Here is a 16,493-nt window from a genome sequence, read left to right as displayed (position 1 = left end):
ATTTTTATGCAAGCTAGTCTCTTACTTTTAAAGCTATTCACTATATCACGCAGCTGCCTCAGTCGAGAACTAAGTTCTTGTGTGAACGACATTTTTGTTTATCAAGATATCTTGACCAAACTCGGCATATAATAGTCTCACTATGCTCCCTATATATTAGCCAAATCTTACCAAGATCACACTACAATACTATATCAGCTCTATAGGCAGAATCTGGCGTTATAGCACTGTATTCTGATTTTATACCCTGAACCCATTAAAAATGTTTAAAAGAGTATAGTGTATTTGTGCAAATGTATGTAACGAGCAGAACGGAACATCTCCGACCCCACAAAGTATATTCTTGATCAGCATCAATGGACGAATTGAATTAGCTATGTCGGTCTGTCTGTCCGCCTGCCTGTCCGTTCGTATGTATGAAAGCAAGGATCTCAGAACCTATAAGAGCTAGAGACTTGATTTGGAACGTAGGTGCACCTAGTGCCCGCGCAGTACGAGTTTGTTTTCGATAATCGATAAGTTTCCCCTTTTCCAATTAATCGATAATAATCGATAATGAAATCCTGTTTTTGCAGCAAGTCTCGTAAGCTATAATGCTAGTCACCGAACTGGACTATCTAGAATAGTATATATATATCAAGTATCTTTTATTTTATAGCTATCGCCGCTTCCCCGCTACCATCACAGAGCTATAAATCAAGTAAATAAACCAATTCGTATTGCCCACCAATTTCAGCCACAATTTTAATGCAATTGACTTTTTGAGAAAATTTCATCAAGATCGGTTAAGAAACACAACAATTATTAAAAAAAAGTAGAAACGAAAAAATAGAAAAGCTAGCGGAAAGCACAAGAATTTTTGTATCATTATGCACACACACATTCATGCGAGTCTTTTTTGAATTCTGTCAACAGCTTTGCAATTGGGTTTGTATTGTATTCAGAGTTGTGTGCGAGTGCTGCTACCTTAAATAATTTCCTTTTCAGTAGTGATTAGTTGTTGGTTTGGCTGTTAAGCAATTAGAGACGGTTTCAAGTAGTGCCGCCTGTTACGAGTTCGAATCCTCTTAAGGGACGATTTTTTGTTTTTCGATCATTTTTTTCTTATTACTAAAGCAAACGAGCTCGTATCGCGAGCAGCATTTGGTGTTGGTAGAAGAGGGTCCGACTACCTCCTAGTCGGGAGCTGCCGATCAGAGCCTCTTGTTTTATATTCAGCACTTGAATGACAGAAACGATACGGCCCGCTGTATACAAATGGGAGCAAGTGCCATTGCGAAGTTTACAAAAAATTAGGGGAAGATGTAAAATTTTAAAATCTATACAGTCAAAAAAAGTCAGGCATCTCACTTAGTTTATTTTAGAGCTCCAATTATGTCAAAATTTTTGCCAAAACTGTAAATAAAATAAGCCAAAATTTACATTACATCTAGTAAAGACATTTGGTATAGTTTAGTTAATTGGTCCACAAAATTATAGAATACACCCACTATGTTTTTTGGTCGCTTTACTACCGTTGTTCTGCGCAAAGCCCTCTCCAGAGGCGTTTCCATCATAACCGACTATGAGGAGCGAACGCATCTTCCGATGGCCTCGTTAAACAACTTTCAGAGATTTCCCTTTAGTAGCAAATGTGGTTCTGGCACTGATTCTTCGGATACAGAACACACCAGCATAGTGGAGAAGGTGAATTGTGACAAGGAAAAGGATGCGGCGAAAAGGACAGATGAGGAAAAGCTAAAGATATTCGAGACATTATGTTTGGCGGAAAAAAAGAAAGCTTTGGAAAAGGAAATGCAGAGCATGAGCAAGGAGGAACAAATGATATTAAAAGGTATGATGCAGTGCATGGAAAAAGGCATGAAGAAGGCTTGTAAGACAGGAGCCGAACAGAGGCTCAAAGAAGAAAAAGATCTTGAACATGAGTGTGCCCAATTGGATAAAAAAAAGAAAATCAGAAAGTTGTTGGGTCAGTGTAAGAAGCAAAAAGCCGAGCATCGGGAATCTGGCAAATCAAAAACAGCCTCTTGCAAGCAATCCTCGAAAAAGTCGACGAATGATACGTCCAAAAAAGAGAAAAAGGACTGCCCGAAAAAGAGAGATGACAAGCCACAGAATAAAATAGAAAGCGAGGAAAAAACAAAGGTAAAAAAACAAAAAGGCGAGCAACGTGAATCTGGCAAAACAAAAACAGCCTCTTGCAAAGAATCCTTAAATAAATCGCCGAAAGATGCGTCCAAAAAAGAGGAAAAGGACTGTGCAAACAAGAAAGATGACAAGCCACAGAAAAAATTAGAAAGCGAGGAAAAAACAAAGGTAAAAATACAAAATCAAGACAAAATGGTCGATAAACCGAAAAATAGTTGTCAACAAGATTCAGCAAAATCGGTGGAAGCTGAAGCGTCAAAAAAAGATAAAAGTGATAAGCCCGGACTGTGTCAAGAAAACGTAGATCCAATAGAAAACATATGTCTCTACTTAAAATTGTGTAAAACTAAGGAACCGACTGAAACATCTGGCAGTCCAAAAGAGCAATACTTACTGAAACTAAAGAAATGCATTCGTCAAGAGTGGACCGATATCTGTCAGACTCGCAAAAGCTTAACAAAAGGAGAGCAGGAAACGCTTGCGCTTTCTCACAAATGCTTGGCCACTCAAATAAAGGATATGTGCAAAATAAAGGTGTTGAACGAGATGTGTGGCACAAGTGCAGAACCGGAATCTGAATGCAAGCTCGATAAAATGCAGCAGGATGATCAAGGAGATCGAGGTCAGCAGAAAGAGTGTAAACAGAAAGCTGAAAATACGGAGGCCCAAAAGAAAAAGACAGAGGAGGGGGCTCTTAAGAAACCGTGTGAGGACAAGCCGAACAAAAATCAGAAGGAAGATAACGCTCAAAATAAAAAGCCAGCCGCGGCGGCTCTAAAGAAGAAGTATGATGAGGACGCCGTTAAGAAACAGTGTCAAACAGAGGAAGATAAGAAAATAAAGTGCGAGGCAGAGTCTAAACAGAAAATACAAGGGGGAGAGTGTGGAGGGGAAGCTTTTCAGAATCAATGTAAGGAGGCAGATAAAAAAAAAAATCAAGGAGACCGAACGCACGAAAAAATTAGTCAAGAAGAACTTAAAAACCAAGGCAAAAAGTCGGCTAACATGAAAAAAGAAGAAGCGACCAACAAGAAAAAAACAGCAGACGAGGCTCCTAAGAAAATGAGCGACAAGGAAGCTACACAGAAAATGGGTAAAGAAGCGGCTTCTAAGAAAAATAAGGAACAGGGCGAGTGTAAAAAAAATAAAGAAGAGGATGCACTAAAGAAAAAAGCCGAAGAAAAAGCTCTCAAGGAGGAGGAAGAGGCTCTTAAAATGGAAGAGGACGTTCTAATGAATAAGTGTGAGGCGGCGGGAAGAAGGAGAAAGCAGGAAGAGGAAGCACTTATTAAACTGAAAGAAGAAGAGGTTAATAAAAAGAAAGCAGCAGAAGAAGCTCTTAAGAAAAAGCAAGAAGATGAAGCTCTTAAAAAAAAGAAAGAAGAAGATGCCGTAATGGCAAAGGAAGCAGAAAAGGCTCAAAAGAGAAAAAATGATGCGGATGCTCTAGAGAAAAATTGCAAGGAAGCAACTTTACGCAAAAAGCTGATAACACTTAAGAAATCGTGCGAAGACAAAATTCTTAAGAAACGGCAAGAAAAGGAGGCACTAAAAAAACTGTGCGAAGAGGAGACTCAAAAGCAAAAAAAAAAGGACCAAGCGAAAAAGATGGAAGAAGAGGCTTGTAGAAAAGAGCAAGAGGAGTCTCTTAAAAAAGAAGAGGCTCTTAAAAAAGCTAAAGAAGATGAGGATCTGAAGAGAAAGGCAGAAGAGAAAGTTTTGAAGAAAAATAATGAACAGGACACACTTCAAACGAAATTTGACGACCTCAAGAGGAAATGTAAACAGGAGTCTCACCAGAAAAAGCGGGAAGAACAGGCCCTTAAAAACAACAAACAGAAAGATGACGCAACTAAGGGTTGTGAGTGCGATCCATTCAAGTAATATACTAAATTAAAACGCTGAAAAATAGTCAAGTAGCCTTCACGCCATGGATTATATAACTTTTTTTTTTAAATAAAAACTTGTTCCTTTTAACGTAAATATCTTAAAATCAGATAGATGAATAAAGTCGGCTGTTAATTTGGAACCAATAACAACCATTTATATTTTATTACCAATTGTGAAAATACGAAATGTGGAAAGCGATGTCTGTTGCTGTCTTCTGTCGTTTTGGTTTGTATTGGTACAACTACCGATTGGGATGTATAGAAAATACATTTTGATATAGTGTGTATCGTGTATCGAAGGATGTTCCTAAATTGCATCTGCTTAGAATACAAAACACGCGGTATATAAAATATATAACTGATTCTTTGAATTTCATGCTATTTAGATTAGCTTAAGAAGTTTGCTGCATTTTCTTAAATTAATTTACGAATTATATTAAATGTTAAGAATCAAAGAACGGGCATGAATTGGAGGCAAAATACCCCGTGCAATGGGATCTTTTTTATTGCATATCTAGTACTCATTTCAAATAGTGTATAGTTAAATATTTGAAAAGCAGCTCAGTTACAATTAGGCAAACCTACGAAACAGTTTATTTTCGGGCCTCAATAATGTCAAAATTTTAGCCACAACAATTTCTTAGACTAGACAAAATTTTATTATTTTAGTTTTTTGCGGCATCAAAATTTAGATAAGGCCTACAGCATGTCTTTTAATAGGTTCACATCCATTTATGTTCGTAAGTCCGTTTTGAGAAGCATTTTTCTGCTTACGGGCTATTTGGACCGAATGCGCTTGCCGAGGACTTCCATAAAATACATGCAACGAGTGTCCTTTTGTAAAAACTCTGATTCTTCGGATTCCTCTGAAGACAAGCCAAATCCTTGTGAATACTACACTAAATTAATGGATAAAAAGAGAGAAGAAAAGGAGAAGCAAGAAGCGGCCTGCAAGAAACTGAAAGAAAAAGAAAAACTTAAGAAATATGAGGAAAAATGTATGAAAAGTCAACAGAAACTTCTAGATGACGCAATGCAATGCATGGACAAGAAGGAAAAAAAATTAATGGAAAGCATGATGGAATGTTTGACACGAGGTATGAAGAGGGCGTGTAAAAAACTAGCCCATAAGAAGCTTTCTAATGATATAGAACTTGAGAAAAAATGTGCAATGATGGCTAAAAGTGATAAGATCAAAAGGTTATTGAGGCATTGCGAGAAAAAAAAGTCTCATGAGGAAAAGGACTCAAAAAAATCGTCTAAGGAATCAAAGAAGCCTAAATCAAAAAAAGGGAAAAAGGGATGTAAGGAAGGTAAAGGAAGCCAGAAAGGGAAAGACCAAAGCCAGCAAAAAGAAACATCAAAAAAGAAGTCAAAAACGGAGAAGGTTAAAGAAAAAGTAAAGGATCAAATAAGTAAGGAAAAGTCTAAAAAACAAAATGTAGGTGACGAATTAGAACGAAGCGATCCAATAGAATCTATATGCTGTAAATTGGCAAATAAGGAGAATCCGTTTGAAAAATCCGATGCGCCTAAAAATCAATTCACGTTGAAATTGGAGAAATGTATTCAAAAAGAATGGGAAGATATCTGTCAGTGTCGGGATGCGCTAAGCAAGAGTGAAAAGATGCAACTAGCCCGTTCTCACAAATGCATGTCGGAGCTTGTTAAAGAGAAATGCAAAAGGAAAGTGTTGACAGAAATGTGCTCGGAAATTGTGCCAGTCAAGCCCAAAAACAGAAAGGACGTACATTCAAAGCAAAAGAGTAATGAATCGGATGGAACGCTTGTTGAAGACGATATATGTGCAAAGATTGAACAACGGAAGGCGCTAGAAGAGGAGGCAATGAAATCAAAAACCGAGGAGGATGATTTTATTAAGTGCGAAATCGAAAAAGTTAAGAAAAAGTGCATGGAAGAGGCTCTTCAGAAACAGTGTGAAGAGGAGGCCCTTAGGAAAAAATGTGAGGAGGAGGCTTTCAGCAAAAAGTGTGAAGAAATGGCTAAACAGCAAAAGCAAGAAGAGGAGGCCCAAAAGAAGAAGCAAGAAGAGCAGGCCCAGAAGGAGCAAGAGGAGGCCCAAAAGAAAAAATGCGAGGAGGAGGCTCTAAAGAAAATGTGTGAAGCGGAAGCGTTGAAGAGAAAGTGCGAAGGAGAGAAAGAAAAACAAGAGAAGGAAGCTCTCAAGGCAAAGTGCGAAGAGGCTGCTCTCAGAAAAAAATGCGCAATGAAGAAAGTACGAGACGAGGCTATAAAAGCAAAGCAGCAGGAGGAAGCTGAAAAGAAAAAAAGCGAAGAGGAAGCTCTTAAGAAACAGTGCGAAGAGGCGGCTCTTAGAAAAAAATGCGCTTTGAAGAAAATACGAGACGAAGCTTTACAGAAACAACTAGAGGCCCAACAGAAAAAGGCAGAAGAAGATGCTCTGCGAAAAAGGTGCCAAATGAAAAAATTTCAAGAGGCCGCTGAAAAAAAGAAACAAGAAGAGGAGGCTCAAAAAAAAAAGTGCGAAGAGGAAGCTCTAAAGAAAGAGGAAGAGGCTCTAAAAAAGAAATGCGAAGAGGAAGCTCAACAGAAAAAGTGCCAAGAACTTAAGAAAAAGGCGGAAGAGGACGCTCTCAGGAAAAGGTGCCAAATGAAAAAAATGAAAGACGCCGCTGATAAAAAGAAACAAGAAGAGGAGGCTCAAAGAAAAAAATGCGAAATGGAAGCTATAAAAAAAAAAGAAGAGGCTCTAAAAAAGAAGTGCGAAGAGGAAGCTCAGCAGAAAAAGTGCCAAGAACTTAAGAAAAAGGCGGAAGAGGACGCTCTTAGGAAAAGGTGCGAAATGAAGAAAATTAAAGACGCCGCTGAAAAGAAGAAACAAGAAGAGGAGGCACAAAAGAAAAAGTGCGAAGAGGAAGCTCTTAAGAAAAAGGAAGAGGCTCTAAAAAAGAAGTGCGAAGAGGAAGCTCAACAGAAAAAGTGCCAAGAACTTAAGAAAAAGGCGGAAGAGGACGCTCTCAGGAAAAGGTGCGAAATGAAGAAAATTAAAGACGCCGCTGAAAAGAAGAAACAAGAAGAGGAGGCACAAAAGAAAAAGTGCGAAGAGGAAGCTATAAAGAAAAAGGAAGAGGCTCTAAAAAAGAAATGCGAAGAGGAAGCTCAACAGAAAAAGTGCCAAGAACTTAAGAAAAAGGCGGAAGAGGACGCTCTCAGGAAAAGGTGCGAAATGAAGAAAATTAAAGACGCCGCTGAAAAGAAGAAACAAGAAGAGGAGGCGCAAAAGAAAAAGTGCGAAGAGGAAGCTATAAAGAAAAAGGAAGAGGCTCTAAAAAAGAAATGCGAAAAGGAAGATCTAAAGAAAAAGGAAGAGGCTTTAAAACAGAAATGTGAAGAGGAAGCTTTGGAGAAACAGTGCCGAGAACTCAAAAAAAAGGTGGAAGAGATGGTTCTCAAGGAAGCGTGCGCAACGAAAAAAACGCAAGACACCGCAGGGAAAAAGCAAGGCGATGCTCAAACGAAAAAGGAATTAAAGGCTCTAAGAGAAAAGTGCGAACAGGAAGCTTTGGAGAAAAAGTGCCAAGAACTCAAGAAAAAGATAGAAGAGTTGGCTCTCAAGGAAGCGTGCGCAACGAAAAAAACGCAAGACACCGCTGGGAAAAAGCAAGGCGATGCTCAAACGAAAAAGGAATTAAAGGCTCTAAGAGAAAAGTGCGAACAGGAAGCTTTGGAGAAAAAGTGCCAAGAACTCAAGAAAAAGATGGAAGAGTTGGCTCTCAAGGAAGAGTGCGCAATGAAAAAAACGCAAGACAATCCTGGGAAAAAGCAAAAAGATGCTCAAACTAAAAACGAATACGAGGCTCTAAAAGAAAAATGCGAAGCGGAAGCTTTACAGAAAAAGTGCCAAGAACTCAAGGAAAAGGTGGAAGAGATGGCTCTCAGGAAAAGGTGTGAATTGAAAAAAATGCAAGACGCCGCTGAAAAGAAGAAACAAGAAGAGGAGGCTCAAAAGAAAAAGTGCGAAGCAGACGCACCGAATACTAAAAATAAAGAAGCCGAGCCTCTAAACAAGTGCCAGAATGCGGTTCAGAAGAAGAGCGAGGCAGAGACTCAGAATGGAAATACTACTTCGTTTCGCTCAGTTCTTTACAAAACACTAAAGAAACAAGAATTTCAGCCCGGTAATAAGGTGTCTGTCATTGGTGCTGGAGCCGTTGGCATGGGTTGTGCAATTGCCTTGCTTGCCAAGGGTGTCACCAATAACATAGCTCTCTACGACTTGAAGAAGGACTTGTGCGCTGCAGAGTGCATGGACCTGGAACATGGATCACTTTTCCTTAATAACTGTAATATTGACCACTGCACCAGCGTGGAGTGCACCAAAGATTCGAGAGTTGTAGTGGTCACAGCTGGAGTACGCTGTAAGCCAAACGAGTCGCGCATGAAAATGGCCAAAAAATCAGCGGGTATTATTAAAAAGATTGTTCCTGAGCTGGTTAAGCATAGCCCCAAAGGAGTCTTCATCATTGTGTCAAACCCGGCGGATGTGATGGCCTGGGTAGCCCGTAAAGTAACCAAGCTGCCCTATGAGCGCTGCTTTAGTCCTGGTTGTCACTTGGATACCGCCCGATTCCGCATGTTTATTGCGCAGCTGGTGCGAGTGTCAACGCGTTCGGTGCATGGATTCGTGTTGGGGGAGCATGGAGATAGCTCTGTGCCATTGTGGTCCTCCGTGACCGTGGGAGGTACCCGACTGCAGAATATGCTTCCTACCATTGGCACCGATAAGGATCCGATGCGCTGGTCGAATGTGCATGAGAGCGTGGTGGATTCAGCCTTCAAAGTAATTGCGGGTAAGGGTTATACTAACTGGGCCATCGGCCTCACCGTTACAGACGTTGTGTCTGCCATTTTTGAAAACAGCAATCGCATCATGTCATTGTCAACTAATGCCCAGGGCATGTGTGGAATCGACGATGAAGTCTTTCTATCTCTGCCATGTATTGTCAACCAGTGTGGACTGTATGGTGTAATACATCCTCAGCTTTCAGATTGGGAGGAAAGAAGGCTCAAAAGGTCCGCAGACGTATTGATCGACGCACAGAAAACTTTATAAACTGTAGCACAACAAAACGAACCAAGCTTTCAGTTAAGTTTAGTATCCTAAATAAATATATAGTTTGCTTGGTTTTGGCACTGCGTTATTCCTGCTGCCCAAAAAACCCCTTTAAAATGATCGTTGTTTTTATTGTCACGGCAAGGTGAAAAAGAAAAAATAAATCAAGATTTTGTCTATGCTAGCTGAGAGTTATGAAAACTATAACAACTATAACCGAATGAAAAGATTCCATCATACAGAAAAAAATACAAATATCCATACTATATTGCGATGTATAGCTTCTGCTATACGGAACCCACATTCTGTATTATTCTGACGGATTATCATGATTCAAAAATATCTCTTGAAAGCAAATATCTGTTGTGATCGCATTTTAAATCAGTCGTGCTGTCTGCCCATTTTTGTTTAAATTTAACCTATATAATTATTCTTGGCATGTTAAGCAAATTTCAAGAAGTTAACTTCAAGCGTCATTTTCTCAAGTTTTAAATCCTTGAATATGAAAGCGCTCGAAACCAGCAAAAATAAAAATTGAGATGTTCAACATAATCAAAATTTTAACAGTAAATAAAAAAAAAAGACAATTAATAAAAAAAAAAACATTTCTTCACGTAGTAACCGAGCTTACAATTGTCATTTTTTTAATCTAAGTTTAAATGTGTTTCAAAAAGTTGTAGCTCTTTAGGTAAATTCCAAATTTTTTGGTAAAATCTTATGTGACAGCATAATGACCATAAAGTACTTCCTTTGCGGCATTCAAATTAGCCCCACATCATGCGTTACTAGGAGACAGTTGCATGCCAAGGCCATTTTAGTTTATCCCAAATGTGCCACTGCTTTACGCAGGATGTCGAACTCCAACTGCAAGAGCCAGGAACTTTTAAATGCGTTTCGTACCTGTCTGTATAAAAGTTTTGAGAAACAGGACTACGAGCTTGGCAACAAGGTTTCTGTTATAGGCTCTGGCGCTGTTGGCATGGGGTGTGCCATATCGTTGCTCGCAAAGGGCATTACTAATCACTTGGCTCTCTACGATACCAATGAGAAACTGTGTAAAGCCGAGTCCTTGGACCTGCTGCACGGCTCATTATTCCTCAACAATTGTAACCTGGAGCCAAGTTGCAATGTTGAGGCTACCAAAGGGTCCAGAGTGGTTATCGTGACGTGTGGAGCACGCGTCAAAGAGGATGAGACTCGCTTGCAAGTGGCCCAAAAGACTGCGGATGTTATCAAGAGCGTAATGCCGGATCTAGTCCAGCAGAGCCCCAAGGCGGTGTTTATAGTTGTGTCCAATCCAGCTGACGTCATGACTTGGGTGGCCCGCAAAGTAGGTAATCTGCCCTATGAGCGTTGCTTCAGTACTGGCTGTCATTTGGATACAGCACGCTTCCGTTTATTTATTGGCAAGCTTTTGGGCGTGTCGACGAGCTCAGTACACGGCTATGTCCTTGGGGAGCATGGAGCATCTTCGGTGCCCATGTGGTCGGCAGTTACTGTGGGTGGGGTGAGACTTCAAAAGCTGATTCCTACTATGGGTACGGGAAAGGATCCGATGCAATGGTCAAAGGTACACAAGGACGTGGTAGATGCCGCATTCAAGGTGATCGCAGGAAAGGGTTACACCAATTGGGCCGTTGGCCTAACCGTTGCCGATGTGGTATCTGCCATATTTGAGAACAGCAATCGCATCATGTCGTTGTCAACAAATGCAAAGGGAATGTGTGGAATCAAGGACGACATATATCTATCGCTACCATGTATTGTTAACAAATGGGGTCTGTTTGGCATCGTTCGGCCCCAGCTATCAGAATGGGAGTCAAACGCGTTGAAGGAATCGGCTCAAGAATTATTGGAAGCTCAAAACGGAATTAAACTGTAGATGATACAGAAAGTGTTTTGACTTTTTAATCAGCCTTCTCATAAGATTTAACCGAATTAAAAAATTATCGTTGGGCATAGATATAAATGATTTATAAGTACATACATATTTGGTTTTTTATTTTAAACAAAATTCATTTGCATTCCGGGCGTTGCCAACATGTGGCGTATTTGCAATTGTGTACAGCTTCAGCCAATTCTGAACGGATGCAAGCGTTGCCAGCTGCCGGCAGAAGTAAACCGCAACATTAGGGGTTCCCCGCGTTCGCAACAGCCGCGATTCATTGACTTAAATAGGAGTCCATCTGAAAGGAAGCCTCCTCATGTTGGGGTGGTTGGCCATGCCATTCAGAAGAATCCAGAAACAAAATTTAAGAGTTGTTCTGCTTACTCCCGCCAGAAGAACTCCAATAGCAGCCTATGCGATAGAAGTTCTAGCAGCGAAGTAGCAGCCAAGAAGACAACTGAAATCTATGCCAGTCAGAGTCTACCAATAGAGAAAAAAAGTCAAGTATACGTCAAATGGAATGCACACTCAGCAGAAAAAACTGAAAGCTCAACAAAAAGGCATTTGCTTGCAGAGAGAAGAGCCGAAGCCTACCCCAAACGGCATATGTCGCGCAAACGAGCACCAATTAAATCATCTTGGTATGGGGGTTCTAAGAAGTTTCTAGATCGCTTAAAGCAACTACTGTATGATCCAAGCACTTCGATAAAAAAAACACAGAGCGACAGATTCTACGATTGCGAGGAGCCATCATCTGCCAAAAGTGACCTATTTACAAAACCCGAAAATGTCTCCAAGAAAACCGTAGAAATAAAGCCAGAGCTGTTGACGAGACAGAGTAATATAATAGACTGCACTCCAGAAAAACTAAAGTGCCCAAAAGCTGTGAAGCGTAAAACTTCAAATATTTCTTCCTGTTCGCAACTAGAACAATTAAAAAACGACGTTGAATCCTTAATATATCCATGTCCAACAGAAGACGCCAGACTGTTAGGTCAACGCCCCAGAAATATCCGGTCTAGCGATTTCACGGGCAAACAAAAGCCTCAAAAACCTGAAAGTACGCGTTGCATTAACTGTGATGCCACACCAAAGCCAAACCAAGAAACAGATTCGAGTTTAGAGAAATTCTTGTGCAACAAAAGTGAAATCAAAATGCAGGAGAAGAAACCGAACACGCCAAATGTTGCATCAGTTTCTTCTGGATTGGAGTCTGGTGTCTCATATCCTCAGTCGAATTTTCAGCTTAGAAGTCGAACGTCCCCTTCCATTTCTCCCCAATGTTTAGATAAACGAGCAACAGTCCGAAGTGTTCTTGTCAACAGATCCGACCAGAATGTGGTATTTTCATGCAGCCCAGCCAAATCCATAAAGAAGGACAATCCAAATATGTACTCTTCAAACTATACTGAGGGTTCAGACGATCCAGTAGAAGATTGTTGTGGGAAAACAAATATACTATTCCAAAAATTGAAAGCAATTCCTTTTTCAAATGGCGCTGTACCCAAATCCAGTAAAAAATCCTCCTCAGATTACAAGTGTACCCCGCCCAAGGGCTCGAAAGATGAGTCTCTGGCCCAAACGTTATGTAGGGATCTGTCGGCCTTCAATAAGTCTGAACAAGAATCCACATTAGATTTATTCGAAGGCGACCTTAATACGCTGTTCTCCAGGGTAAAAAAGAGCTCGAGCGATCTGTGGCGTAACCAGCTGCCTAGCAAGAAGTTCGAAGAGGCGCTCGAGGATCTACGGCAATGGGAAAATTACATCATCTGCAGTAACCCAGTTGGCGCAGGGTTTTCTGAACGCAAGGAGTTCGAACTGGATAGTATAGCCAAATACGTCAATGATATGCAGAATCGAAATAACTTACGCAATCAGAAAAGACACTTGACGACCGAAAATATGCCAAAGGGCATTCGCCTCGGCAGAAAAGTCAGCCAGTCTTCTATACTCAACAGGGCACTCAAGGCTAAAATGAGTACTGTTGGACAGAAACTTCCAAATGCAGGCTTCGAGCTGAGCTCAACACATAAAATCAAGTTCTTAGATCCTGTAAAGAGCACGAAGAGCGCGTACTCGAGGACACAATTGCATGACCTACGCTATCAGAAAGCCAGCCGCATTAAGGACATGCAACAAAACGAGAAGAGATTTTTGGATCCGAACGATGCGAATATAAATGCGCTTAGTAAATCCTGGACGGCGTACCAGCGAACGTTAGATCGTAAGTTGGACAGCTCAAGATTGGAGGAGGACCAAAGCAACAAATCAGATGAACAACTAAAATTCCAATTAAGAGTCGAAACGCTGCAGAGAGAAGGTAATGCGAAGAATGCGAGCGTCAATCAATCTGATATCAATTACATAAACTCTGAAGTAAAACAGATCGATAACATTATCAAGCAATGCGAGTTACTAAGAAGTAAATGCTCAATGCGTTTAGAAGATAAACGTGAGCAGGACCTTCAACAGAAGCTTAAAAGGAACAGTGGTGGAATTCAAGCAGCTGGATCGTTACTTCAGAAAAAATGCATAGAAGCCAGCGGAAAGCAGAAGAAGCAGGTCATACTCGAACGGCTAAAGAAATTCCTAGACATCGATGCGAATAAACCCGAACTGCAAGACAAATGCGATGCATCTCAATTAGACAGGCTGAAAAAGGAAGCACACCTACAGAAAGGCAAGGTATATCCAAACTCCGATCCAAATAAAACCGAAATGCACAACAAATGCAATACATGTCAATTCAACAGGCTGAAAAAAGAAGCACACCTACAAAAATGCAAAGCATTCCCAAACACCGAACCGAATAAAAACGCAATGCAAAACAAATGCAGGCTAAAAAAGGAAGCACACCTACAGAAATGCAAGGAAGTCGCAAAGATGAACAAGCCCGACGAATGTGTGAAATCTTGCCAAACGGCGAGCAAAAACTCTGCAAAAGTGGACAGAAAATGCAAACGTTCGGAAATACAAAATAGTGAATATGAAAAAATGTACTGGGAAACAGTACTATCGAAGCATGGTCATGTTAAGGATGGTAATATAAAATCCAAGAGATGGGAAAATGCTGGAAAAGGTCAGGAGGCCGGAATAAAAATGAAATGCCCAGAATGCGAAAAGCATCGCAGAGAGATCGATCAACAGAAATCAAATGCACGCAATATAAGACAGAAATCAGAAACGATTGACAAAATCTACAAGGATGCAAAAAAAAGAGTAGCCGTACTTGAGAAGCAGCTAAAGAAATGTTTTCAAGAACAGGAGCTGAGAAATAAGAAGTGCCAGGTTAAAGGCAAGAATATAGGTAAAACAGATGATGGTGGGCTAAATAAATATATATTATCTCCCAGGCATAGGCATAACGATGGCATATTTGTAACACCATCCGTTTTCCAATGGGACACACTGGGCTGCCCTGCTCCAGCACAACGTCGGGATGGTAGATGCCAACTGTTTGGTTCACAAAATCAAAGAGGTTTAACCGACGCTGGTGGAATTCTTGATGCTCTCGGTATATCCTACGCCAGACGTTTAGATAGTAAATTCTATTTGTTTGACCTTCAAAATCGTTTGGCTCGCGCTGATAATTTTAAACAAGTTCAACTATCCACTATACCAGACGAAGATGATTTAAATACTGAGCCAAATGAGATTAGTCAACATCCAGTTGAATCGTTGGTAGTTCAGTGGGTGCGAAAATTTGCCGAGCTACCGTTACAGTTGAGACCGGGAGCACATATATTGTTGCCCTTGCCCCACTTTAAGGGGGGTTACTTAATTGGCGAAAGCGATTCGCATTCTCCATTGAAGTGGCCCGATCTTACAGTGGGTCAAGAGTTTGAATATGACGATTCCGATTCTTAAACTGTGCTGACTTACTAATCTCAACCATCTGAGTCTGAGTTAAGTATTTAAATTAAATATGTGTGTACCTTTTCGAAGCATAAACATAGTTAACCATGTACAACTTATTAAATCTGGTTAGTTTTGAATATATCCTAAAATGTTTTATCGCATAATTCTTATTATTTATCTCAAATTATTAGTAAATGGTCAGGTTTTACACATTTAAAGAACTCCTTTGGTTTAAGACGGCTAAAATCAATTGAATTAAAACCTTTTTTTATTGAAATTAAAAAACAAATTGGAAATGAATTATGAGGAGAGAAGTGCAAGTTTTGTGGATTTATCAAAATGTTTTAATTTTCTTCCAAACAATAATACGATGTCCAAACTCGTGACTATTCTTTTGCTCATAATTTAATTCGACTGGTAGTCCATTCTATTCTTTTCCTTCATAAATTATTATTGAATTCTTTAAAATTCATTTATGTTTAAAAATGTATATAATTATATTACACATTTTTACCACAAGAATGCCTTAGTTTACTGAAGACGCGAACTACGAGCAAATCCCAAACACTTTCAGTGTCCATTTTATATATAAATGAAATGTGCTAAAAGCAAATAAGAACACAATAATATAAATGTACGTGTGTGCGCATAATATGGCAAACAAGCCAATGTCAAGCGAAAATATTGATTGCCGCATTGTTTTATTGATGAAATAATGAATTTTCCAACGTGCAATATACAGTCATGCATAGAGTATATGGACACGTATGTGGTAAATATATATGTATCTATCTTTGCTTTGGGTTATGAATTTTGGGGCATGATAATGAAAGTTATCGGGCATAAAGTAAACAAGCTTGAGGTGCTGCCTTTATGTTTAGACAGGCCATCAGGCAGACAGACTCGCAGAGAGACAGGCAATGCGTATTTGGTTTTCATTTCATATTGATTTCACAGTATGCTTAAGGCCTGGTGCGGAGTGATGGCGGTGGGGTATATTGGCAAAGCAAATTTGCAGACGCCTCGACTGGCCATCATCAACAGCCATCCGTTTAAATTATTAACGTATGAGTAATTTGTATGACATATAAACAAAAGTCTGTGTTAGTTGCACGCTTCACTGATTGTGGCTGCCATCAGGCCACTGCCACTGCCACTGCCACTGCCTGAATCTCAGCCTCTGGTTAAGCTTCAGCTTCTGTTCTCTGTCATGTGTTGTCCTCGCCGCTTGTGTCCTTTTTGGGTTTTCTATTTCAAATGCGACGTCGACGACAACGACTACGTCTACTGTCTGTCAGTTCCCATGTGGGGACCCTGGGTTGTGCGTCCGGAGAGTTTGTTTTGTATGCGGCAAATGAGTTGTGTGTAATTAAGTCCTAGCGCAGGATAGCTTCTGTGTGTGTGTGTGTCTGCGTCTGCGACGCGACAGCTCCTAGGTTGGGATAGTTGCCGAAGGCAGCTACGGAATTTGAGCCGCAAATTGGGCGTCTTTCGAGCTGCTGGCAACACATTGGCAAATATTGATTAGCTCAGTTAAAGGAAAAATATACAGTTGGAATCTTTTGAAGTCCATGATAATCGAAAACAAAATTCGCAATATGGTTTTTTGAAA

The 16,493-nt window shown here is 40.2% G+C and overlaps 4 protein-coding genes across 8 annotated transcripts in view; all 4 read left to right on the top strand.

Annotated features, from left to right (window-relative positions):
* Positions 1–16,493, top strand: part of tei (teiresias) — a 198,015-nt gene that overhangs the window by 70,347 nt on the left and 111,175 nt on the right. The window lies entirely within an intron of this gene.
* LOC135427974 (axoneme-associated protein mst101(2)) lies at positions 1,320–4,187 on the top strand. Its single transcript, XM_064681747.1, has one exon. It carries the CDS (start codon positions 1,492–1,494, stop codon positions 4,030–4,032), a length of 2,541 nt encoding a protein of 846 aa, XP_064537817.1. The 5' UTR covers positions 1,320–1,491; the 3' UTR covers positions 4,033–4,187.
* Positions 4,606–9,249, top strand: LOC135427971 (axoneme-associated protein mst101(2)). 2 transcript variants are annotated; one of them, XM_064681742.1, is made up of 2 exons: positions 4,606–7,341; positions 7,390–9,249. In XM_064681742.1, exons 1-2 carry the CDS (start codon positions 4,744–4,746, stop codon positions 9,130–9,132), a joined length of 4,341 nt encoding a protein of 1,446 aa, XP_064537812.1. In that variant the 5' UTR covers positions 4,606–4,743; the 3' UTR covers positions 9,133–9,249. The 2 variants fall into 2 exon arrangements, with proteins under 2 accessions (XP_064537812.1, XP_064537811.1); XM_064681741.1 differs by having other exon boundaries at positions 4,606–9,249.
* Positions 11,174–14,644, top strand: LOC135427973 (axoneme-associated protein mst101(2)-like). Of its 2 annotated transcripts, none has more exons than XM_064681745.1 (2): positions 11,174–14,318; positions 14,377–14,644. In XM_064681745.1, the coding sequence occupies exons 1-2, from the start codon at positions 11,174–11,176 to the stop codon at positions 14,403–14,405; spliced, it is 3,174 nt and encodes a 1,057-aa protein (XP_064537815.1). In that variant the 3' UTR covers positions 14,406–14,644. The 2 variants fall into 2 exon arrangements, with proteins under 2 accessions (XP_064537815.1, XP_064537816.1); XM_064681746.1 differs by lacking the exon at positions 14,377–14,644 and having other exon boundaries at positions 11,174–13,708; positions 13,777–13,874.

Source organism: Drosophila montana, unplaced genomic scaffold (genome assembly GCF_035044405.1).
Source record: "Drosophila montana isolate Dmon_TW-CO22-7 unplaced genomic scaffold, ASM3504440v1 contig_2438_1, whole genome shotgun sequence".
Classification (NCBI taxonomy): Eukaryota; Metazoa; Arthropoda; class Insecta; order Diptera; family Drosophilidae; genus Drosophila; species Drosophila montana.
Note: the sequence above shows the minus strand (reverse complement) of the source record. Positions and strands in the feature narration are given on the sequence as shown.

What these genes read in the sequence shown, in the direction of transcription:
- LOC135427973 (XM_064681745.1), top strand. Translation starts at nt 11,174, where the DNA reads ATGTGGCGTATTTGCAATTGTGTACAGCTTCAGCCAATTCTGAACGGA. An exon ending in TAAGAAGTGCCAGGTTAAAG is followed by an intron (nt 14,319 to 14,376) that starts GCAAGAATATAG and finishes ATTATCTCCCAG; the next exon opens with GCATAGGCATAACGATGGCA.
- LOC135427971 (XM_064681741.1), top strand. Translation starts at nt 4,744, where the DNA reads ATGTCTTTTAATAGGTTCACATCCATTTATGTTCGTAAGTCCGTTTTG.
- LOC135427974 (XM_064681747.1), top strand. Translation starts at nt 1,492, where the DNA reads ATGTTTTTTGGTCGCTTTACTACCGTTGTTCTGCGCAAAGCCCTCTCC.